General features: G+C 42.2%; 1 protein-coding gene across 1 annotated transcript in view; it reads right to left on the minus strand.

Moving 5' to 3' along the window:
• Positions 1-25,610, minus strand: part of LOC136627908 (transmembrane protein 132D-like) — a gene marked incomplete at its 5' end in the record, with an annotated part of 499,530 nt that overhangs the window by 146,747 nt on the left and 327,173 nt on the right. Inside the window, one exon of the mRNA XM_066603406.1 lies at positions 11,361-11,504. Coding sequence (XP_066459503.1) covers positions 11,361-11,504 — 144 coding nt within the window. The remainder of the gene's footprint in view (positions 1-11,360; positions 11,505-25,610) is intronic.

Below are 25,610 nucleotides of genomic sequence, written 5' to 3' on the forward strand. Positions count from 1 at the left end.
CAATCACAACAATAACAGAGAAAGTATAAATAAGTAATAGAGCAATTTTTCATAGCTATTGGGGAACAAGTTCAGCCTTAAGACCAATTTACTAAGCACATTAATAATAAAAGACAGTGCCAGAACAAGACAATATCAATGAAAAAATTAGAGAGGCGTAACCCCCGTTACAGTTGTATGTTCTATGTATAAATAATTAACTTTCCATTGAGGTGCAATGTGACTATTTAGCTTAATGTGGTTGTCCAGAAATGACAGCAGCAGTGTCCATCGATTAAGGCCCAATTTCACACAACTATCAAAGTTCGTTAAAACGATGGCATATGAGCCATAATCATTGCTTGTAAATGCTACTATCGTGCACTTTTCGCCTGAACGATGATTTTTAGGTGAGTTTAAAAACCATTGTTCTGACAACACACTGTGTCCTCCATGGGAGCTAGAGATAACATTGTATTCTCTCTGCAGCCTGTGTGGAAAAACAGACTGCAAGCTGTGTTCTGCACGGGAGCGGCTGATTATTTTGTCTTCATGCCGGCAGACGATGACCATCTGCTGAATTCTGCAAGCAGCTTCAGGAGGCTCATTTGCATGCAAATGAAGCTGATAAAGTACTAATGGGCATTAGTGCCCATTAGTACTTTATGCAAAATGATTGCTAAAACTTTCAATCGTTTAAAAGATGGTCTTTGCATGTAAATGAGCCTCTACTGTATATCTGGCATTGCAGCTCATTTACCGTTTGTAAATAGGACTGAGTTGTAGGACCAAATACAGTCCATGGACAAGAGTTGTACTATCTCTGAAAATAAACAGACCCTTTGTTATAATTTTAGATAGCCCCCTTTAAACTCCTCACATAAACAAAAATATATAGAGTTGGACGAATTTCAGGATCAGATGAGTCACACAGGAAATCTTCACACATAGGATGAAAGTTACTTTTATTGAGATACAACATGCAATGCGCTTGTTTCAGACTGGTAATCATTCTTTCATCAGGTTAATATGGCAAATCAAAATCACAGTTTAAAAAAAAAAGTGGCACTCAAATTTGTGGGTAAGAGATCATATTACATCATACCTAGAGCGTACTGTGACCCACAGTTTTGAGAACCCCCTTCTTGTTAGCCAGTGTATATGCTATAGTAACCCGATGATGGACTAAGTCCCAGTCTGAAACAAGCTGCTTGTTGTATTGCAATAAAATTAATTTTCATCCTTCAGTACAGTATCTCCCAAAATTGCCTCCATTATACAGCACAGATCAATATATTAATCCAACTCTATATTTCGTGTTGCTATATGAAGGAATAGTTTAGCAGTAAAGGATAAAAAGTTGGCAGTAGTTCAGTTCACTGTATTTGTCCATCTTGATGTTGTGGTTGCATAACATACACAGGTGAGCACTTTGATGGTAGAACATCTCACCAGCATGGGTTCACGAGGGGTCGATCATGTCAGACCAATTTGATCAGCTTCTACAATGAAGTAAGCTCTAGGCTGGACCTGGGAAAGTCTATTGATCTCGTATAACTGGATTTCTCTAAAGCATTTGACACTGTGCCGCATAATAGGCTGATATATAAAATGAGACATCTCGGACTGGGTGAAAATGTGTGTATCTGGGTAAAGAACTGGCTCAGAGATAGAAAGCAGAGGGTGGTAAATGGTTCATACTCTGACTCGGTCACCGTTGCTAGTGGGGTGCCACAGGGTTCAGTATTGGGCCCCATTCTGTTCAATATATTTATCAATGACCTGATAGAGGGGCTACACTGTAAAATATCAATATTTGCAGATGATTCAAAATTATACAAGATAATTAATACAACGGCGGATAATATGCGGCTACAAACAGACCTAGGTAAACTGGGGGCTCGGGTAGAAAAAGGGCAAATGAAGTTCAATATTGCTAAATGTAAGGTATTGCACATGGGCAGGAGAAACGGATATCACCAATATACACTAAATGGGGTGCTACTAGGGAAAAGGGATATGGAAAAAGACCTAGGAGTACTAATGGACTGTAGACTCAACTTGAGCAATCAATACCAATCAGCTGCTGCAAAAGCAAAAAAAGTCTTGAGGTGCATTAAAAGAGGTATAGGGGCGAGTGACGAGAACATTATTCTTCTACTGCATAAGGCACTTTTCAGGCCTCACATGGAATACTGTATACAGTTCTGGACACCGCTGCTCAAAAAAGATGTTGCAGTGCTTGAGTGGGCACAAAGAAGGGCGACTAAATTCATAAACAGAATGAAAGGACTGGAATACCCAGAGAGGCTATCAAAATTGGGATTATTCACCCTAGAAAAAAGACGGCTAAGGGGCAACCAAATAACTATGTATAAATAGATTAGGAGACAATAGAAGGATCTCTCCAATGATCTGTTTATACCCAGGACTGCGACGATAACGAGAGGGCATCCGCTCTAGAAGAAAGCAGCAGTGAGACTGTGGAACTCTCTGCCTGAGAACATGGTGAGGGCAAAATCGATAGAGGAGTTTAAGAGGGGACTAGACATCTTTTTAGAGTGCTATGATATTACAGGATATATAGACATTAGGTGAACAGCGAGGTTATTCATCTCAAATTTTGATCCCCAGGGATTACTCTGGCTGCCATTATGGAGTCAGGAAGGAATTTGTTTTACTGCAAATTGACTAAATTGGCTGTTTTTTTCTTTCCCTTTCTCTGGACCAACAAGGGAGGGGGGGGGGGGGGGGGGATTAAACAGGCTCAACTAGATGGACATTGTCTTCATTCAACCTAACATACTATGTTACTATGTTACTTAACACAAGACGTTATGTCACAGCTCTGTACATAAAGGTGCCTTCCATTTTCTCCTGTGCATTTTATATACCTATCATAGTTGTGTGTCCATTGGAGTTTGGTTTTACTAATCTAGAATGAATACAGTGAGTGTTGTATCTTATATAAATAATATATTTCAAGAAAAGCATAGCCGCTAGCAATGAATAGACATTTACTCATAAATAACAATTCCCTCCATGCTTCTGTTAAGAAGGCAATTCTGAACTTACAGTACATAAGGGCTGAAACAGCAAGGGATTCTTGGCATTGCTGGTACAGAGGAATGTGACCGGTGCAAAGGTGAAGAATAATCCAATTCATTCAGGGAATTATGCATTGCAGTGCCAAATTGGTTCCTTCATCAGACTCCCTGGTCATGAGATTACCAGAAAATCTAATGAAGGCACCTGTTCGGTGCTGAAATGCGTAATTCCGTAAATAAATTCTTCTTCACCTCTGCACTGGTCCCATTCTTCTGTACCAGCAGCTCCAAGAATCTTTGACTGTTTCAACTATTGGCTGGTCTCATGGAGGTTATCCTACCTGTCCATTTCATGGTGGTAACAGCTGATATATGCTGTTGTCTAATGTTGTACCTCGATTGCACAACTCAACCAGGTGAGCATTTTTGCATCATAATACTCAACTTCTTTTTGGTGATATGCTACACTCTGATGGCGCTTATTTACTCTTATAGTTAATCCTAAAATTAAGCTTTGTTCACATCAGCTTTAGGAGTTCTGTTTTTCCTGCTTCATTATGGCTATCCCATATCCTATTATGGCCAGCCATGGATCCATCTTGTAACAGAATCAAATGAGAATGACACCAAATTGACCCCACTAACTGGAATTGGGTCCATTTGCTTTCTATTGGACCTTTTGGTATTTTACAGGATAAAATAGCACCATAGGCAGCATTATTTTGATCTCCATTTTATTCAGCGATGATGTTGTGCACAAGTCCTTACAAAGATTCTTCAGTATATGGAGAAAGAGTAACTATGCTGATAAAAAAATATTGGAACTATATAAAAGGTACATAGACTGTAAATGCTCAATGATTTTGTGACTTTTGGGCCCTTTGCACCACCCATGCTACTTTTGTAAAAAAAAAAAAAAAAGAGAGAGGGGGAGAGAGGGAGGGAGAGAGGGAGAGAGAGGGGGGGAGAGTGAGGCGGGGGGAGAGAGAGGGAGAGGGGGAGGGGGAGAAGGAGAGAGAGCTTTGTAGATGGGGGCGTGGCAGCTCCAACAAATTTATGTATAATTCATGTCAGGTGCTGGTGTAAATTACGCTAGCAATGAATACTTCGTAGGACCTGGTGTACATTTCCATAAAGACGGACAGATGTGCGGAGATGAGGCTAATACATAAAGAGTTGAGAGCCTCTTCATGTATAAGGCGCATTATGCACCAGTGGAAAGATTAATAAGACCGGTGTTTGAGATAAAATAAATAAATCTTGTTATTTGTATAGCGCCTATTTTGCAGAGCTGTCAGGTAATTTATTTATTATCCCCCAACAAGCTGGGTATTCGTTTTACCAACTCTGAAAGGATGGAAGGCTGAGTCAACCTTGAGCTGGCTACCTGCTCCATGCGGGATTGAACCTGCAACCTTCAGGTCATGAACAAGAGTTTAGGACTGCATTTCTGCTGCCTTAACACTCTGCATCACACGAGATGCCAGTCTTAAGAAATTTTCCCCTGTGTTTCTTGGGAAAAAAAATGACAGTTCTTAAGTCAGTTTTTTTTATACACAATGAAGCCACAAATAGATTCAAAAGGGATGGAAATCTAAAAGAAGGGCTTATATTTATCCATTCAGCTGGATCCAAATAATTTAGAACAGTATTTTTGCTATTTCTCAAAAATGTAATCATGTTTTAGCAACATAATATAAAATGTTGTATTGAGAAACTAAATATATAAAAAAAGATTTTAAATGAGGCATTACATTTGTGCTAGAACAATACAAGTAGGCAGGTGGACAGAGGGGCAGATTTGCCAATGAATTTAAGGCAGTTTTGTGACAAATACATTAACAGATGTAGGGTTAAAGAGACTCTGCCACTTACCTTAGGGCTCCTGCACACGGACATATGTGCAATTGTGCGCGACTCAGAGCAACACATTTGCGCCGTGAATGAGTCTCCTTTGCGCTCGTATTGGTGTATTTTACTGTAATTTTTGAGCCCGCAGGAAACATTCATTTACAAACAGCAAACGAACACACCTAGATTTAAATGGCTGTTTAGCCTAATGAGTTCCAGATTTGTTGTTCTTCCGGTGGAATTATGCAGCGTATTGCACTCACATTTGCGCACCCCCATAGGCCTCTACTATGACCTTTGGCGTGCAAAAGCGCACAAAAGTAGAGCGTTCTGCGTTTTTTTTCTGCAGTTGCAAAAAAAAAAGGTCAAGAAGAACAAACCCATTGATATCAATGGGTTCTATTCTCTGCATATTGTGCATGCAAGTGTCGCATGCGCAAAAATGTGTGCAAATACATCCATATGAAGGAGCCCTATAAGCTAAGTTTATGAGCTGAAAGTAGGTAACCCGCTGAATCCAGGAATGTAAGTGCTATACCTACCTCCCTAGTCATTTTCTCAGTGTGAGCACTAAAATCTGCTGCTTAATGCATTGGGCGGCGCTGGTAAGTAGTCCTCCTATTGTAAAATCTTTTTTTAATGACACTGAGTAATTTGTCACATGTTTTTGTTCATCTGAGGTTGCATTTTTTTCAATTTTAAGCCTTTCTAAGGCTTCTTTCACATGGTCATAGACGTTTTTACGTGCGTCCACTGTGCTGTAAAAATGCACAAACAGGCGCACAAATCTAACACTAGAGATGAGCGAGCATACTCGCTAAGGACAATTACTCGATCGAGCATTGTCCTTAGCGAGTACCTGCCTGCTTGGAAGAAAAGGTTCGGCTGCCGGTGTGGGTGAGCAGCCGAACTTTTCCTTCCAAGCGGGCAGGTACTCGCTAAGGACAATGCTTCATCAGTAATTGCCCTTAGCGAGTATGCTCGCTCGTCTCTACCTAACACTTATGCGTCCGTTCAGACGGCATGGGCCCAGCTTATCCCCAAAGGCCGCCATGCGGTCATCCTTTCCTCCCCCTTGCTGGCTTACCTCCTCTCTTCTCACCTCCGGGTGTTTGCATGAGGAGGGGGTGGGATGGGGCAGAGCTAAGCTGCTTAGCTCTGCCCACAACCTGCCCCTCCCATTGCAAACAGCTGGAGGGGAGGAGAGAGGAAAGAAGAGGGAGGGAGTTTAGCAGTCACACTGCTAAACTCCCTCCTACTTACCTTTTCCGCGCCACTGTCTTTGGCTCTTATAGGAGCCCATGCAGCGCCCGACATATTCGGCTGGAAATATAGTTCCAGGACTATATTTTCGGCCCATCGCAAAATCGCCCGACACTATATTGGCTCGACCGGGTACTTTTACGCCACTGGAATTCAATGCATCAGATCGTAGTGTATATCCGCCAGGTGTGAAAATGGCGGCTGATATCACTGTAAAGACTGGTTTATACGAGCCGATGATCGCTCAAAGATCGCTCAAATGACAGTTTGAGAGACCGCTTTAGCGATCATTTTGCATAAACTATTAGGTAGCTACTCAGCTACTTAAGAGCAATTAAGTGTGCAAATGAAGCCTTAGCTGAACTCAGTTAATAGCTGGAGTGCTCTTATCTGCATTCAGATCCTTTGTTCTCCAAAGGGAAGCAATGCTATCAGCACTCTCCGTGGAGAACTGCTGATAAGACTGAAGGACGATTTTTAGGTTGGACTGGATTTAACGATCAGCTAGCAGTGCACGAAAAGCGCACAATGGGCGCACATTTAGACGCAAGGATTATCGCTAAAACGATCGCTTTTTAGCGATTTTTTAGCGATCATCGGCTGGTGTAAATGGGCCTTAAGTACAGAATTTGCTCATATACAGTCATGAGAAAAACTAAGCCAATATGTTTAGAAGGTGAAAGAAAGTATTAAAAATAGTTTCTACTGGTTTGTATGTTATCTCAGTAATAAAGCCATATCCTGTTCCTTCTTGTCTGAAGAGATGAAATTGCTAGATAAAGTCATGTTGGAGAGAACTTTAACCAATGGTTTTAGCTGTCTGATTGATTTTGGTAATTAGACTTTAGCACTCTGAAATATGCTTCCATATGTTGTATCACTAATTAGACAAGTAAACTTATTACATTGCTGTATTCTATACAAGTGTAAAAGTGTACTTCTGCTTAAAATATATGCACATAAAAAGCAATGTCTAGTGTGATATAAGAGGAAATTGCATTTTGAGACATAGACCATTTAATTAGAAGATGAGCCTGCAACTTATAAAGATGAACCAAAGTGTTTTTAGAAAGAGAATCACAATTTTTATTGTATCACATCCTGTTTTAACTGTATTTCATAATTTACCAAAATCGCAGCTTGTGCTACTACAATCACAACATTAAAAGACCACAACAGAAACTCATATACTGTGCTGTACTAAAATGGCCTAAAATAGTCACGAAGAAGTCTTTCCCTGCTGGCGAAACTGGAGAGCTACATTTTAATTTGTGTTGGTACTTACTTATAGGAGCCAATTTGCAATATAGTGTAATAGAGGACTGTGCCTTTACTCAGTTATAATTACTGCTAGACACCCACAATGCCCATCTATGGAAATCTCCGAAAGCGCAATGTGCTCTTGCCCCCTCTTCGTGCCCTGGCTGTCTTCGGGTATCCTGTCTCGGGAGGAAAATCGCCCACATGTAAAGTTGCCCATACAGAAATCTGCCCACACAGAAACATTCTCACATGGGCAAAATAACAGTTTATTAAAGAGGTCCAATGACAATAACTACAGTTTTTTAAATAATCATTGCAAGCATGAATAAATAGAATTCTTTACTGCAAATTAGCTAATCTTCTTAAGTACTTAAAGGGATTGTCTGAGTTAACAACACTCCTGTCACTAGGTCCTCCGTGCCTTAAAAAAAAAATGGAGTTACTCACCTCTTTCGGCTCCCCCATTCGTCCTCCACTGCTGGCTCTGGTCTTTGCTGTGACATCACTTTAGATGCTGAGCCCATCTAATACCAAGCTGCAGCAGCCAATGACAGTGCTACAGCTGGTTTACAGGACATCACAGCTGCCTGTAAACAGACTGGACCTGGCGGATGAACGGGGAAACGGGGGAAAGGTGAGCGACTGCTGATTTATTATTGTAAGGCATGGGAGACCTGGTAAAAGTGATTTCTATAATGCAGACAACATTTTAAGTTTATCTTCAACCTGCTAATAGCCCTGTGCAGAAGTGGTAACCATGTGATACAGTGTCTCATATTTCCTCTTTTTTATCTCAAGGCAACCTGCCTGTGCATTAGCCAGTATTAATTTGTGGCAAGACAGGTCCCTCTGCAATCCATCAAATAGAAACCACACACTGGCATGACTTAGTAGAACAGGGAATTTATTGTAAAATCTCTCACAACAGTTAACAGTTTTTGGTGACTGTTCCAGGGCAGCATCATGATGATTCCATATTCTTATAGGAAACTGAGAATCTCTACCAGCTTTACCTTCAATATATGTAGAAGGCCCTTTCTGCTCCCAGCTGATACAATTATTTGCCAACCGGTGGCTCAATATTGCTCGGGGCATTTATGATGGGCTCCTGCCCACTGAACCTCCAGAGCTGTTCACCCCATTTACCCCTTCTCCCACGTGCCTGTTTAGCAAAAGACAGAGGTTGGGAGAAGAAAGTTTGAAATAAAAAATGTAGAAAAAAATTCTGCCTGCTCCTAGGTCCGCCCTCTAACGACACCTTAGGCACTGGTCCTCCATGGTCTAGTGATAAATACACCCCTGGTCACATGGAGGTCTTATTTTTCTGACCTACTCATTTAAAATAAATGGCAGGATCTGAGTGTAGAGAATGTACTGCATGATAAACGCTAAGATCATGACAGCAGCCAGTAACGTTACAGGAAAAACCAAAATCAACTATGAAGAAATCGAAGCAATTCAAGACTTCAAGTTACTCAGATCAAAAAATGACCGCAATGGAGAATCAGGACCCAAAATACAATGATGAATCGCGCTAGATCACAGCGCAATGTTAAGTATGAAGAGGAACTGGAAAAACAAAGACACTAGTGTTGCAATGAAATGCAGGATAGTCAACGCAATCATGGCTGGGAACGTTATACACTGAAGAAAGTGACCCGGAAGAAGATTGATGCTTTTGAACTTTGGGGCTGGAGGAAACTTCTACTAATTACGTGGATCGCCAAGATCACGAACAAAATAGTCCTAGACCGCATCAAATCAAAGTATTCATCGGAAGGCAAAATTACAAAACAGAGACTCAACTTCAGCCACATAATGCAAGCTAATTGATTAGAAACATCGATAATGCTTGGAGTGGTCAGCGGCTAAAGAAGACCTGGCCGGCCAAAGAACCAGCTGGATTAATACTATCAAAGCCAATACCAACATGCAAATGATCAAACTGAAAGACACCATACAAAACAGAACCACATGGAGAGGAATGATCCATAAAGTGTCCGAGAGTTGGCCCAGACTAAATAGATATGGATATAGAGATAGAGATAGAGAGATAGATAGATAGAGAGATAGATAGATAGATAGATAGATAGACAGACGTTTAATGCAGTCCCATGTAACACCACAGATAACACAGTGATAACTCTCTGAGTACAGATAATGTAGTAGATGATACCAGCAGTCCTACGTAGGGCCCTTTTACACAGGACAATTGGCGAGAATCTGTATGCATAAAACTGCACGACAGATTGGCCCATGTAAACAGGCAATCAATTATCTATGTATGACTGCCTGCTTACTGTTAACAATCCCCAGAGTGCTCCGCATCTCTTCACTAGAAGAAATTGTTTCCGTGTAAAAGCACCCTAACCCCACAGATAACACAGTGACAGCTTCTAGACTACAGATAATGTAGTAAATGTTCCCTGCAGTCCCATGTAACCCCACAGATAACATTGTGGTAACTCTATGAGTACAGATAGCATCGATACCCTCTGGATCACACTGCTTGCTGCTTTTACCTGAGCTTAGCATGTGCTGCTGTGTGTTAGGCTGGGGTTGAGGAGTCAGGCACAAGCAGGAGCAGTGAGTGATGAGACCAGACTGCACCTATCTACTGATGACAATGACAGTCTGGTACAAACATGTGTTTGCAAAGCACTGATGCTCATAATTGTTGCACTAGTTCAACCCCAAATCACAATCAGATCACATATCATGTGAACATCCTCACTTTGTACCTCAAATATCACAGATCCATAACTTTATGGTGCTGCAATGATGCAAAAACATGTGTGGGCAGTTCTTCTACGTGGGCTAATTTCTGTGTAATGAAATTTTACAGGTGGACAACTTTTTCCAGGGGCATATTTCTATGTAAGCAATTTCCCTGTGGACATTCATGCCTGTGGACGTTTTCTGTGGCATTTTTCATGGAACCCCTTCCTTCTCTCACTCTCCGGAGCTGCCCACTACTCCTCTTATCCTTCCCTCTCCTGAAACCTCAGTGGGCAGCAACTCTACCCTGACCCCTTAATGAATGGACTCTTTTGTATGTATTTCGGCAATGAAAGATCGACGCAACAGACAGAGGATGGAAAAGAAGTGGATGATTAGTGGAGAAAGAGGCATTTTCTCTAATAAGATATACAGGGTTACTACAAACGATCTGCGTGAAGCATGAGTAACTCTGTGAGTACGCAATACAGAAGGCATTGCATCTGTCACTCGTGATATGGTACAGCAGGAACGTGACTACAAGCTTAATATGTGTCGAGTGACAAAGGGGGCTCATATCAAACTCCTCTGATGCGGAAACCATTTTTGATGTTATGTAACAAAGCATTCTGAGATTCTGTTTCCATTGATATCCAATTTATGTATCAGCGTGTCATTAAACGTGAGTTATGAGTGTTTCAAATTAGAAAGATCATTTGTAACATCCTGTCTTACAAAGATTTCTTATCATCACTTGTACTATTAAGTTATGCTAAATTCGTTTAAATGACAGTAATTCTTTATATGCAGTTGATTGGGATTTTGCACATACTGTAATGATTTACTGAAAATTGGTACATAACCCAATTGTACAGAATATACAAAACTCTAAGAATCCATCCTTTACAAGCCTTTTCTACACAATTACTACTTTAAGCACATGTACAATCTCCAGCCCTGTCTACATTATTTCCCTTTCATGACAATTGTATCTACTGAGTTAGAAGGAAGCATACTGAATATATTACATCCTTCACAAGGGGAAGGGAAACACCCAGTCCTCAATTTATTCATACATGTAGTGGATGAAGAGCAGAGAAGCTGCTCAACTCAGAGATCTAAGAAATGATGCTTTATATTATTTCTCGAGAAATTCAAATATTTACTGAAAAAAAAATGTCATCTTTATAAGATAGATGAATAAATGGTAATATCTAAGTATACACGTTATGGACATACCTTAAGAACATCTTCATCGGATGATTTGCAGTCCACAAGTTCAGATAGATCAGTCACTGAGCCACTACTATCTATAGCAACAGTTTTAACAGGAACTGCTACCGTCTTCCCAGTGAGAATAGCCGTGTTGAGAATCTCAGCTTCCTGAAATACAAAGCCATAGTTTTTACTTTTACCATAGTTTGTTAACTCCTATTAGATGCTTATCAATACATTCTCTTAGAGCCAATGACATTTTATATGTAAAAAAGTGTCTAAAATCAAATTCCTTTAACATCCCATTACTGACTACAGAGCATCCACCAAACTCTTCACATAACAGATTAGAAGGTCAGAACTGATACAAGATAAAAGAATCAATAGAAAAGTATAAACCAAAGTAAAATATGAGTGAAGTTTTTATGATATGGGGTATTTCAATGAGATCATATAGTCTATAGCAGCAACACAATATAGAGTCTCGTAGCTGCAGACAGCTCATTCACTCTAATTTATGGTTGGTATGTATTCTTCACACGTTATCGCCTCTGCTATCCAAGACAGTAAACTGTAATAAGACAACTTTGTGCTCTGTTCGCATTCATTACTCTGTTAGCTAAGGATACAACAGACATGAATAATATTTGATTGCTAGAGGACCTTTTTTACTTCTTACATTTTTGACAGATTTTTGGCGTAAGCTTCAGTATTCGTTCTTTTGAAAATCTCATAAAAATCAATAATAATCTGCCCCTTACAATCCTCCTCCTTCTGATGTCTATTCCGGAACCATGGAGTTTAAGCATAGCATTACATTATGCCAGATGATGAGCTTTTCTTGTAGTATGTCTTATAAAGTTAAACCATTTACCAATACCCCAGGCGCACACTGCGCAACATCTGTCGTTCTATATTCAAACACATGATGTCACATCCAGTAGTCGTATGATATTATGTGACCACCTCATCCATGGTCTACAGCTCTGCATGCACATCTGAACAGGACTTGGAGGCTTTTCTACTAGATTTATATGCATGCACCCACACAAATAAGGATCCTATAGATGATATAGTCAAGTATGTTATATTACTGATGGATATGGCATAACATATTTTTTTAAAGGGAATGTTTGATCTGAAAATAACATTATTTATATCAAGTTTTTATGTTAAAACTAGAGATGAGCGAGCATACTTGTCCGAGCTTGATGCTCGTTCGAGTATTAGGGTGCTCGAGATGCTCGTTACTCGAGACGAGCACCACGCGGTACTCGTCTCGATTAAACGAGTACTGACCATTGAATTCAATGGAGCCAGCAATACAGCCGGCTCCATAGAAAGCAATGGGCTGCTGGCGATTGCGGGATGAATTGTTGGGAAGGGCTTAAATATATAAGCCCTTCCCTGCAATTCATCCAGAAATGTGTGAAAATAAAAAAAATATATATACTCACCTTGTCCCAGCAGATGGAGTTCAGCGCGGCCGGCCTGCAGTGGGTGTGAAGGGGGTGTGAGTCAGACCTGCTCCTGATTGGCTCAGCGCTGAGCCAATCAGAGGCAGGTCTCACTCACACCCATTCATGAATTCATGAATGGGTGAGTGAGTGCTGCCTCTGATTGGCTCAGGGGCAGCTCTCAGCTGAATGTCATGTTGATTGTGCACACAAATATGCATGCAAATGTGTTCATGTGAAGCCAGCCTTATTCTACAGCTCGGTATTATTGACAATAGAGGTTTTATTATGTTTTACCCCTTTTGCACAATATAAACACTTTATTTACAAAACTATTTTTTGTGTAGTGCCATTTTCCAGATCCAGAGCATTTTTATTTTTCAGTCCACAGAGCTGTATCAGGCCTGTTTTTTTGGTACTACTTTTAGGTGTATACGATTTTTTAAAGTTTTTTATTGCTGCTTTGGGGAAACGCTATGATCAAAAAATTGCTATGTTGTTTCTTTTTTTCTTTACTGAATTTACCATTCTGGATAATGTAGTATTTTATGGTATGGGTTATTATGGACGTGGCGATGCCAATTACATGTAGAGTTTTTTGTGTGTTTTTATTTTTTCAAGCCTTGTCCAATGGGGAAAAAGTTTTCCCATTTTTTCTGTAAAAACATTTAGATGTCACAGTTAGCAATGTCTGCAGCATCAGTGGGGTTAAACAGTGTAGAGGAATGATTGGATGTGCAAGTCTCCATCCTTTATCTCCTTTTATGAAAAAAACCCATATGTGACAATCAGGGAACAAATTTCCTCTCTGACTTATGGGGTAGTGATAACATGAATAAGAATTAATGTCACTCCTTCACTGAGACAGGGAGCTATAAAGGAGAATCCCAGATCTTTTTTGCTGCAGGCTATCACACCCCCTCCCCTTCCTTCTCTCCTCTTCACACACTGATTGAAAACTGCTAGCTGAAAATTTAGTATTCCTGACCCCACTTCAAATGGCTGTAGCTCCGGTTCTGTAAGGGCTACCTACATGCTTTTGGTGTAATTTTAGAGTCAATGATCTTTAAATGACACCAAAGCCCTGAGAGAACCGATGCTGAACTGCATAAGCAGAACAAGCTCTTTTCATCCAAAACTATAATGTCCTTTTCCTGCAGAACTAAAGGCCCTTTTACATGGGCTGCCAGTCTTTTAAATGACTGCACAAGTGCTGATGTCACCGCTAACGTCTTCAGCGCTCGTGCAGAGTATTTACACAGAAAGACTTGCCACTGGATCGCGGGCTTCTCGTCCGCTTCTCGCTCAGCGCGTCACCTCCTACGTGAAGCGCTGAGCAGGGATCGTTTACACCCGATGAGAAGGCTGACTAAAAAGTCAGTTTTACAAACTGATTGACAAGTGACAATTTTTTTTGTATTCACGCTAAATGATTATCGCTCAAATTCATTTGTTTGAATGAATTTTGAGTGATAATCATTATTTGTAAATGGGCCATTACAGAGCTGCTCCTAAACCGTTGGGAAAGGGAGGGGGGTGGGGTAAGAAATTATCCTGAAATCTTGAGATTTTCACACTGCCCATAGAACCTCACGGACACTTTTTCTTCTATCACTTCTCTGCAGTCATCTTATCATCATTACAGGAAAGATTATTAACCATGCCCTCTGTTATAAAGCTAGAGACAGGAGATCACAGGTAGTACGTACAATAGGTGATGGACACAGCTTCCTCCCTCCCCCCTGTGTAATGATCTCTGTATAGAGCATTTCTTAAACACTCTCCTGTACAGGTCAGTGCGTCATCTCCAGACCACTATTTTGATATGAATGTGTCACTGTTGTAAAAGCACATCTCTAAGCTGTTATTCACTGACTGCAGCAGCAGCTCAGGCAAGATAAATGCTTCAATAATCATGTACAGTGAAAAAAAAGAAAAGAGAAATAGATAACATAAGATGAGAAAAAAAGAATGTTCTGGTATCTGCTTTTAATGGTAAGTTCTACAATAGGCCAGACAATAACTTTTTAAACTACCTGAAGTTGCAAGAAAAAGTAAGTGATCTGTTGGAATTACTCTGACCTTAACCCTACTGTCCCAATGTATGACCTAAAGAAGCCTGTGCAAGGCATCCCAGAATTATTGCTTAACTGAAACAAATTTGTAGGGAGGAATGGTCCAAAATGCTGATTGTTGTGCAAATGTTATTTGCAGCCACAGTAAATGTTTGGAGTAGGTAATTGCTGCTAAAACAGAATCTACGGGTTATTAATTTCAAGTGTTCACTTACTTTTTCTCACTTCAATGGGAATGTTCACTCAGTATGCACAATAAAAGACATGAATGGTACAATTGTTTGGGTTAGTTTAGCTACATTGTGTTTGTCTATAGTTGCAGTTTAGATAACAATCAGGCTACATTTTATAATCCAGGTAGTTTCAAAGAGTTATTTACTTTTCTTGCACCTGTGTGTTTCTTATTGACATAAGTATAATGCCAACTGTCGCTTCTCACCAGCCATGTTAGATCAGAATCAGGGTGAAGTCACAGTGTCAGCAAAAATACATGTGATGAACACGCCAAGCATGCCCAATGTCATTTTGGGTGCTGACATGAACACTGCACTGCATGTGTAAAGTGATGGGTTGGTTGGGAGGTGTGTGTCCCAGCTGGCCACTCAGTACCTGCCTGTATACATGTATTCTGGCTCCTCCTTATGGACGCTATATTTCTTGTCAACTGTTGTAACTGGTCAAATTAGTGGTGACATCCTGCTCCATAATCAGATTAATCAGTTTGGTATATTAGGATTTTCTGGGATGTTGTAACATCTTTTCCAGACTGTTCTGCTATTGTCTTTTATCTTGTACATAGTGTGCTAGCTTCCATTCTAATCTTATTCCCTATTTTTCTCTGCAGCGTTAGCATGCCTATTTTTCATCTATGGAAAGACAGGTACACCCCAAGTTCCTGACAAGGGGACGCACTCATCAAGGCTTTGCTTTAGGCAGGGTCTTATCACATACATTCGTAGATAAGGGTCAGATTTCCTATTCCCCTACTTTTTGGTTCCATTATAAATACGTTGAGTTCTCCACATTCATATTTTGTGTGTATATTTGTCTTATTAAAGACAATAGATTATGTCCAATCAGGACAAAGTTTTTTGCATTTGCAGTGGAGCAGACTGAGAAGGGGGCAGCAAAAAATTATGGTGGTCATGATGGCAAGGCTGCTCCTCTCTGATCGAAAATGCGACCTGATTTGGCGGAACCCAGTGGCAAATGGCTGTTCTCAGTTAAGGTGCTACCTGCGGAGTTTGGTAGGGTAAAGTTGGTAATTCCCAATAGGGTGCTACTAGAGTTGGGTGGGGGAAGATGTTATTTGTTGTGACGCCAGTCCATATATGGATAGGAACCCATTCCAAACAAAAATAATAATTTATAAAAAGTAGAGAACAAAACAAAAATGGGGGTAGTAGTCCTTGTCCCTGGAGAGTGTAGTGTGGTACTTCAGTGCAGATGTTGTAGGTGGTGGGAAGGGACTCCAGGAAGCAGGCTTAAATGGTAAAACACTTTAACATTTTATAAGCAGGAATAGAGGGAGTTCTTTACTTTGCAGCAGGTGCACAACTTGAATTACATTTACTTGAGCAGATGTTGACAACTGAGATAGAGAAACACTTTTCTTAGATTTCAGAATTTAGGGTTGAATTTCCCCTTCTTGTCCTCCTGACTTTACACACCAGCTTCGCTTCTCTGGCCTTGACTATTCAGATTTACTTGCTTTTTTCTTGCTTATTCCCATTAACTTCTTGCTGCTGTTTCTTCAACTGAACTTCTCCCTTTCTTTACCTCTCTCCTCTGCTGACTCTCTGTCCAAACAACATAACTTGACTTTGGTACTTACACATGATGTTTCACCTTCCCACCGCATTGGCTGATCCTAGATGTTTTTTCTTCCTTGACTTTCCTCGACTCTGCCTGGATCAGACTTCTCTCTGACTTTCCTTGACTTAGACTGACTTAGCTCCTCCACCTCTACCTTTTATACCCTCTCGCTCACCCAACCTGTGTGAAGGGACTTTCCTCCAATCACAGGGATCCAGGCAATTAGTTAGCTAACTAGCCAATACCTGAGCTAGCTTGGGGGGTTATTGACAGGCATGATAGGAAGTTAGGGTGATTCACCTAACTCAAGTGGGGTTTGGTTGCAGAAACACACAAATTTAACACATAATAAACAATTTAAAGGTACATACACCCAATTATAGGAGGTGGCCATAAAAATGCTGAAATAGCCAACTCTGGGGTAATACAAGTCCAGCTCAGTCATAACATCACCTTCACACAGAGGATTAAAATTCATGGCAACAAAATCCGCTGCAAAATTTGCACCCTTTATGTGCTGCTTTGGGCATTGCGAATTTTCAGCATATTTGCAGTGAAATGTCTGCAGTGAAAACCTTGTGCATGAAGGCAATCTAATGCTGTGAGATATAATCAAATGTTTGCAATGTTTGGACTTTTATGCCTTAAGTACCAAGGCAAGAGAAGGTCAAAATATTTCTTTATTCATGACTTTTGAGTATTTGTAAGTGTAAGCTATATTTAATGAAGGTGGTGTTATTTCTGAACTAATATTCTTTTATACATTCTGGAAATAATATAGTATCCTTTGAACTGGATTTGCTGCCTTTTTTTCATACAGTGAAGATTATTTAAATATCCATGGTAACTGGAATCTATGCAGGACTGCCTAAAGAAGCTACTATTGTTTGTGAAACAACATATTGAATTAAGAGGTTGACAAAAGGACATGTTCATTAGAAAATTATTATAATCAGGAGCTTTATGTTATTTCTGACAGGTTGTGCAATTATGGTTACCATAGTAGTATCATAAATAGGATAAAAAATATAGCAGCATCAAAAACCGGATACGACTATTTGGCATAAACTAAATGACAATCCAGCTGTGTGACACAGTTCAGATATCATCAGACACCCTGATGCTGTATCTAATTTTAGCTTTTTTTCTACAAATATTAGTGTGGATTTTTTGACATTAGAGGAGTTCTGTCATAACACTTATAGGCCGGTTTCACACGAGCAACATAATCGCATGATTTTCTCATGATGCGACAGTGCTACAAATCGCATGTACAATTGGCAGAGGGTAGAAGTATCAGTGCAGTGGTTGGGCAAAAGGATGATTCTGGCTATTGCATTCAGATGGATTGGAAAGGGGAAAGTTTGAAGAGGAAAAGACTGATTGGTGGTAATTTACAGGAATCAAGATGAGAATGAATCAGAGTAACAATAAGGCTAATTTCACACGGGTGCGTGCGATATTGGGCCGTAAAACTCAGCTTGATATTGCGCACAAAAACGGGCTATTTTCCCGCGAATGCAAGGCCTTTTTGTGTCAAAAACATCTTGCATCACTTCCGGGAAGCAGCGATCCTCTGCCATGGCTTTTGGCCGTGGCGGAGGATTGCGAAGTGGGTCATTGTTTCCCACTGCCTGCATGGACGTAACAATGACCAGCCTTCTATTTGTGTTTGCCCTGGACATGGTGCATTTTACGGTCAGGGCGAACATGACAACACCATGATGCATCCAGTATAACTGATTAGAATGTATTTTCCTTTCATTAGAGAGCTCAATTTAAATTGAAGTTGTTATAGGAGAAAAACAAATCTCTTTAGTGACTGACGATAGATTGATCAATAGGAGTTACATGTGTCCTTTAAACGCTATTCTCCTTATTAAATGTACAGTACTAGTTATTAAAGTGCAAGCACCACTGAATATAGACTGCCAGTGTGTAAAGTAAAAGAGGCACATCAAGGTTAGGACTAGAGATGAGCGAGCACCAAAATGCTCGGGTGCTCGTTACTCGGGACGAAAATTTTGCGATGCTCAAGGGTTCGTTTCGAATAACAAACCCCATTGAAGTCAATGGGCGACCCGAGCATTTTTGTATATCGCCGATGCTCGCTAAGGTTTCCATTTGTGAAAATCTGGGCAATTCAAGAAAGTGATGGGAACGACACAGCAAAGGATAGGGCAGGCAAGGGGCTACATGTTGGGCTGCATCTCAAGTTCCCAGGTCCCACTATTAAGCCACAATAGCGGCAAGAGTGGGCCCCCCCCCCTCCCAACAATTTTTACTTCTGAAAGGCCCTCATCAGCAATGCAAACCTTAGCTAAGCACCACACTACCTCCAACAAAGCACAATCACTGCCTGCATGACACTCCGCTGCCACTTCTCCTGGGTTACATGCTGCCCAACCCCCCCCCCCCCCGCACGACCCAGTGTCCACAGCGCACACCTAATTGTCCCTGTGCAGCCTTCAGCTGCCCTCATGCCACACGCTGGCCTCATGCCACACCACCCTCATGTCTATTTATAAGTGCGTCTGCCATGAGGAGGAACCGCAGGCACACACTGCAGAGGGTTGGCATGGCAAGGCAGCGACCCTCTTTAAAAGGGGCAGGGCGATAGCCCACAATGCTGTACAGAAGCAATGAGAAATATAATCCTGTGCCACCGCCACCAGGAGCTGCACACATGGGCATAGCAATGGGGAACCTATGTGCCACACACTATTCATTCTGTCAAGGTGTCTGCATGCCCCAGTCAGACCACGGTTTTTTATAAATAGTCACAGGCAGGTACAACTGGGAATCCCCAACTCCGTAATGGGAATTCCGTGTGCACCCACAGCATGGGTGGCTCCCTGGAACCCACCGGTGGTACATAAATATATCCCATTGCAGTGCCCAGCACAGCTGATGTAACGTCAGCTGTAATGCAGGTGGGCAAAAAATTAATTGGATTACACTGTAGGCGAGGGCCCCAAAAAATTGGTGTACCCACAGTACTAATGTACCTCAGAAAAATTGCCCATGCCCAACCAAGAGGGCAGGTGAAACCCATTAATCGCTTTGGTTAATGTGGCTTAATTGGTAACTAGGCCTGGAGGCAGCCCAGTGAAAATAAAAATTGGTTCAGGTGCAAGTTTCAACGCTTTAATGAGCATTGAAACGTATAAATATTGTTTAGAAAAATTTTATGACTGAGCCTTGTGGCCCTAAGAAAAATTGCCCGTTCGGCGTGATTACGTGAGGTTTCAGGAGGAGGAGCAGGAGGAGGAGGAGGAATATTATACACAGATTAATGAAGCAAAAATGTCCCCGTTTTTGATGGTGATAGAGAACGATGCTTCCATCTGCGGGTGCAGCCTACGTATTGTTTAGGTATCGCTGCTGTCCGCTGGTGGAGAAGGGAAGTCTGGGGAAATCCAGGCTTTGTTCATCTTGATGAGTGTAAGCCTGTCGGCACTGTCGGTTGACAGGCGGGTACGCTTATCTGTGATGATTCCCCCAGCCGCACTGATCTCTGCGCCTCCCCTGCTACCTGGCCCTCGGAACTGCGCCTTCTGCCACTAGCGCTGTCGGATGGGAATTTTACCATCAACTTGTCCGCCAGGGTCCTGTGGTATAGCATCACTCTCGAACCCCTTTCCTCTTCGGGTATCAGAGTGGAAAAGTTCTCCTTATACCGTGGGTCGAGCAATGTGTACACCCAGTAATCCGTTGTGGCCAGAATGCGTGTAACGCGAGGGTCACAAGAAAGGCATCCTAACATGAAGTCCGCCATGTGTGCCAGAGTACCTGTACGCAACACATGGCTGTCCTCACTAGGAAGATCACTTTCAGGATCCTCCTCCTCCTCCTTCTCCTCAGGCCATACACGCTGAAAGGATGACAGGCAAGCAGCATGGGTACCCTCAGCAGTGGGCCAAGCTGTCTCTTCCCCCTCCTCCTCATCCTCCTCATGCTCCTCCTCCTCCTCCTCAACGCGCTGAGATATAGACAGGAGGGTGCTCTGACTATCCAGCGACATACTGTCTTCCCCCGCCTCTGTTTCCGAGCGCAAAGTGTCTGCCTTTATGCTTTGCAGGGAACTTCTCAAGAGGCATAGCAGAGGAATGGTGACGCTAATGATTGCAGCATCGCCGCTCACCATCTGGATAGACTCCTCAAAGTTTCCAAGGACCTGGCAGATGTCTGCCAACCAGGCCCACTCTTCTGTAAAGAATTGAGGAGGCTGACTCCCACTGCGCCGCCCATGTTGGAGTTGGTATTCCACTATAGCTCTACGCTGCTCATAGAGCCTGGCCTTGCCCTGGACTATGTATAATTACTGCAGGGCGCAATGCTCTGCACGGCCGATATACAAAAAAAAAAAAAATGTGCAACACTGCAAAAAGCAGCCTCCACACTACTGCACATGGTTAGATGTGGCCCTAAGAAGGACCGTTGGAGTTCTTGAAGTCTAAAATACTCCTAACACTCTCCCTATAGCAACTCCAGCAAGACAGCACTTTCCCTGATCTCTGTCAGAACGCGTCTGTGGCGAGCCGCGGGAGGGGCCGATTTATATACTCGGGTGACACCTGATCTCGCCAGCCACTTACTGCATGGGGGTGGTATAGGGCTTGAACGTCGCAGGGGGAAGTTGTAATGCCTTCCCTGTCTTTCTATTGGCCAGAAAAGCGCGCTAACGTCTCAGAGATGAAAGTGAAAGTAACTCGAACATCGCGTGGTGCTCATTTCGAATAACGAGCATCTCGAACACGCTAATACTCGAACGAGTATCAAGCTTGGACGAGTACGTTCGCTCATCTCTAGTTAGGACATAATGTTCACCTTTAAAGGAACACCCAGGCAAAACTGTTACTCTTTTTCAGAGTAACAATAAGGCTAATTTCACATGGGTGTGTGCGATAATGGTCCGTGAAACTGAGCCCGATATCGCACTCAGCAATGGGCCATTTCCCTGCAGATGCAAGGTGTTTTCGTGTCAAAAACACCTTGCATCACTTCCGGGGAAGTAGCGATCCTCTGCTGCGACTTTTAGCCACAGTGGGGTACCACAAACTTTTTCTCAGTGTTTACAGTGGGAAACCTCGCATCACACTCGTGTGCACCTTGCACGCCATGTGATGCTTTGCTAGCCCCATTGAAAACAATAGGCGCTGTGTTCCGAGGGAACGCCAAAAGATAGGGCTTGCCGCCATTGTTTTCTACACCGCAATGTGATGCAGGAAAAAGAATGGCTCACATGTATGACCCGATTCACAAGAATGGGGTTCATATTTTTGCGAGATTTGTGCGCCTCGCAACACACTATTCTCACGTGATTTTCTTGGCCTCAGGAAAGTGGCCTGAGAGTTTTGGCTGTTTAGACAGTAAGGAAATGGCAGATTCTGGAGGCATTTTTGAGGTACAAGTGACAGAAGCATGCAATTGACTGAATATAGGGAGTGAAGGAAAGATAAGAGTCAATTATACCCTCGAGGCAATGGGCATGCTTGATATATAGAGTCAAGGACAGAGTTGACTATAACCCTGATACAGTGAATGTGCTACCTAGGAATTAAAGGGACTATATCATTGTTTTACTAATTCAAAGCAGAGACATATTATATGTTTCTACTCTGTTTATATTTTATGATTGTAGAATTTTGTAATTTGTTGTCTATACATGACTATAGGGGCTGCCATCTTTTTGAGCTGCATTTAGAAACATTTAGAGCATTTAGACAGTATGCTTTACAGCAGCCTCCCAGGCTATTCACACAATGCACAGAAGCTAACATTGTATGGGAGACTGTTCTAGACATGTTCAGTGACTTGTGCAGAGCTCATTTTGCATGGAGGGGAGTAGATAGTTACAACATATAGCCTGTTATTAATGGTGGATCCTGTGTCATCTACATATAGTTTACCTTTCAGTGTAATCCTGTCTGTGATGTTACGGAGATGACTGCTGCAAAGCTTTCTCTACAGATTAGGAAGGGATAGGTTAGTATTAGGCTCTGTATTCAGTGTGAAAAATGCAGGATTTTTAGGATTTAAGAAAAAAATATATAGAGTGTGAAAAAAAATTACAGAAAATTTAAAAAAATATATGTTTAGCACAAAAATGTGATTTATATAATAGGTTCTCTTTAAAAGAAATATGTCATCAGAAAATGACCTGTCATGTCCCATAAGCACCATAAAATCATGATGCTCATAGGACGGGGAAAGTACAGTTGCAAGAAAAAAAAGTGAACCCTTTGGAAATGCCAGGATTGGTAATAAAATATGGTCTATCTAACAATGGAGGGTGGTAAACAATGAAGGGGATGCAAAGGCTCCTTCAGTCAGTAAGCTTGTCAGGAATTGGAATCCCACCAATTAGATATAGATGCAATTCTTAAAGATAGCCCATTAATATTGTAATTCTGTAAACTCTTTTAAAGGGAACCTGTCATGTTCCCACAGCACTAGAGATGAGCGAGCATACTCGGAAAAGCACTACTCGCTCGAGTAATTTGCTTTATCCGAGTATCGCTGTGCTCGGGTCTGAAGATTCGGGTGCCGCTGCGGCTGACAGGTGAGTCGCAGCGGGGAGCAGGGGAGAGCGGGCGGGAGAGAGGGAGAGAAAGATCTCCCCTCCGTTCCTCCCCGCTCTCCCCTGCAGCTCCCCGCTCCGTGCCAGCACCCGAATCTTCAGGGACGAGCACAGCGATACTCGGATAAAGCAAATTACTCGAGCGAGTAGTGCTTTTCCGAGTACGCTCGCTCATCTCTACACAGCACCATAAATTAAATAATGGTAATATTAGGGGACGTGTCAGTGAGCTGGGTGATTAATAAGGATGAGCGAGCATACTCGGAAAAGCACTACTTGCTCGAGTAATGTGCTTTATCCGAGTATCGCAGGGCTCGTCCCTGAAGATTCGGGTGCCGGCACGGAGCGGGGAGCTGCAGGGGAGAGCGGGGAGGAACGGAGGGGAGATCTTTCTCTCCCTCTCTCCCGCCCGCTCTCCCCTGCTCCCCGCTGCAACTCACCTGTCAGCCGCAGCGGCACCCGAATCTTCAGGGACGAGCACTGCGATACTCGGATAAAGCACATTACTCGAGCGAGTAGTGCTTTTCCGAGTATGCTCGCTCATCCCTAGTGATTAAGCTTTTTTATTTACCTGCTCCCTTTGCTATAGAAGTCTACGCTGCTGGTCATTTATTCAGTTGGCATTTATCTTATTTCCTCTCAGAGCTCTAATGCTTGGAGTCATGCATGTTCTGTTTTGGTGTTGCTTGCATGCATGAGGTTCTCTGTGGGATTCCCTTGTCTGTTTGTTGATGTGAACAGTGATGTGTTCTGTTGGTATGTTGTAATTCCCTTGTTGTGTGTTTCTGCCAGTTTCCATCTAGGGTGAGACAGACTCCTAGGTTCCAGCATGGAGCCGTCCCTATTGGGACAATTGCCCTGCTTTTACATAGGACTCCCTTCAGTTGGTTGTTAGTTTGGGTGAGTAAGGACTCACAAGGCAACGAGGCCCCTTGACGCGGGCTTGTGAGCTTCTATACTTTGGCCGAAGCACTAACTAATACCTTGTATTAGTTATTCCATCTGCTGATGTGTTGATGTTCTTGGTAAAGGTTTTTGAGTTTGTCAGTCGTTGTTAGAGGTCAGCTCACACGTCCGTTTATTGGTCGTAGCGTTACAGTTCTGTTATTGTTGTGCGCATGCTTGTTCAGTGTCTGTTGTAGGTGACCAGACATTAGGTGTGTACTGTCCTGCATGTATGCACGTCCCATTTCTCTCTTCTTACTTTCCCTCCAGCCTTTGCTTGGGTTGCATCTGTGAACGTCATTGTTTCCCATGGCCTTCACTGACGTAACATAAAGACCAGCTTTCTATGTGTTTGCCATGGACGTAGTGCATTTTACAGTCAGGGCGAACATGACAACACCATGATGCATCATGTATAACCGGTTATAAGGTATTTTCCTTTCATTAGATATCTCAGTTTAAATTGAAGTTGTAATGCTATTCTCTTTATTAAATGTACAGTACTATTTATTAAAGTGCAAGTACCACTGAATATAGACTCTCAGTGTATAAAATAAAAGAGGCTCATCAAGGTTAGGACATAATGTCCACCTTTAAAGGAACACCCAGGCAAAACTGTTACTCTTTTCATCTCTAATGCAAGGCCTGAACGGTTTTATATGACATGAAGTAAGGATTTAAAGGAAGGCTGAATAGTAAAAATGCATTGAAAAAAATACACCCACCAATTCTCCCTTACTCTTAGGTCTCATGCACACCGGATTTGTACTGTGGATTCCGGAGCAGGCGTCCACCTCCAGATTCTGCAGCAATAACCCTCCGCAGCATGCTATGGAAAAATGATTCTTTATGCACAGGAACGGAAACCAATTGTGGTTTCCGCTTGCGGATGTAAAATCCCAGCATGCTCCATTTTCCTGCGGTTCCTGCATGAACAAATTCCACTGAAGTCAATGTAAAGCTGTCCGCCCTGCAACCCATCTGCTATTGACATTGCAGATGGCCCGCGTATTCTACAGGAAAAGCAGGAGTTTAAAAAAAATCTGTGCTGCACATGTCCGACAGCACGCCATGTGGACCATCTGCAGTACAGAAAAAGAAGAGGAGCAGGTACCCGCAGATGCCGACCGGGCACAGGGCCAGATTCCACTGCGGGCTCCCAACATGCAGAATTCGACTCAGACATGTGCATGTCTGAATCAAGTTTGACAAAGACCCCAGCGGGGTTGAAACATTGTGCGTTATCTGTGTATCCTTGGAAGCAATAAAGGAGCATCCATTTAGATGCATTGAAGTTTTTATCGAGACGCGGCTATGCCGCTTGTTCTCTGTATCTCATGAAGTTTCTCTTGGATCCAGGGAGTCAGTTCCTGCTTGCAAGCTCTGCATGCCATTTACA

This window comes from Eleutherodactylus coqui, chromosome 5 (genome assembly GCF_035609145.1).
Source record: "Eleutherodactylus coqui strain aEleCoq1 chromosome 5, aEleCoq1.hap1, whole genome shotgun sequence".
NCBI classification, from domain to species: Eukaryota; Metazoa; Chordata; class Amphibia; order Anura; family Eleutherodactylidae; genus Eleutherodactylus; species Eleutherodactylus coqui.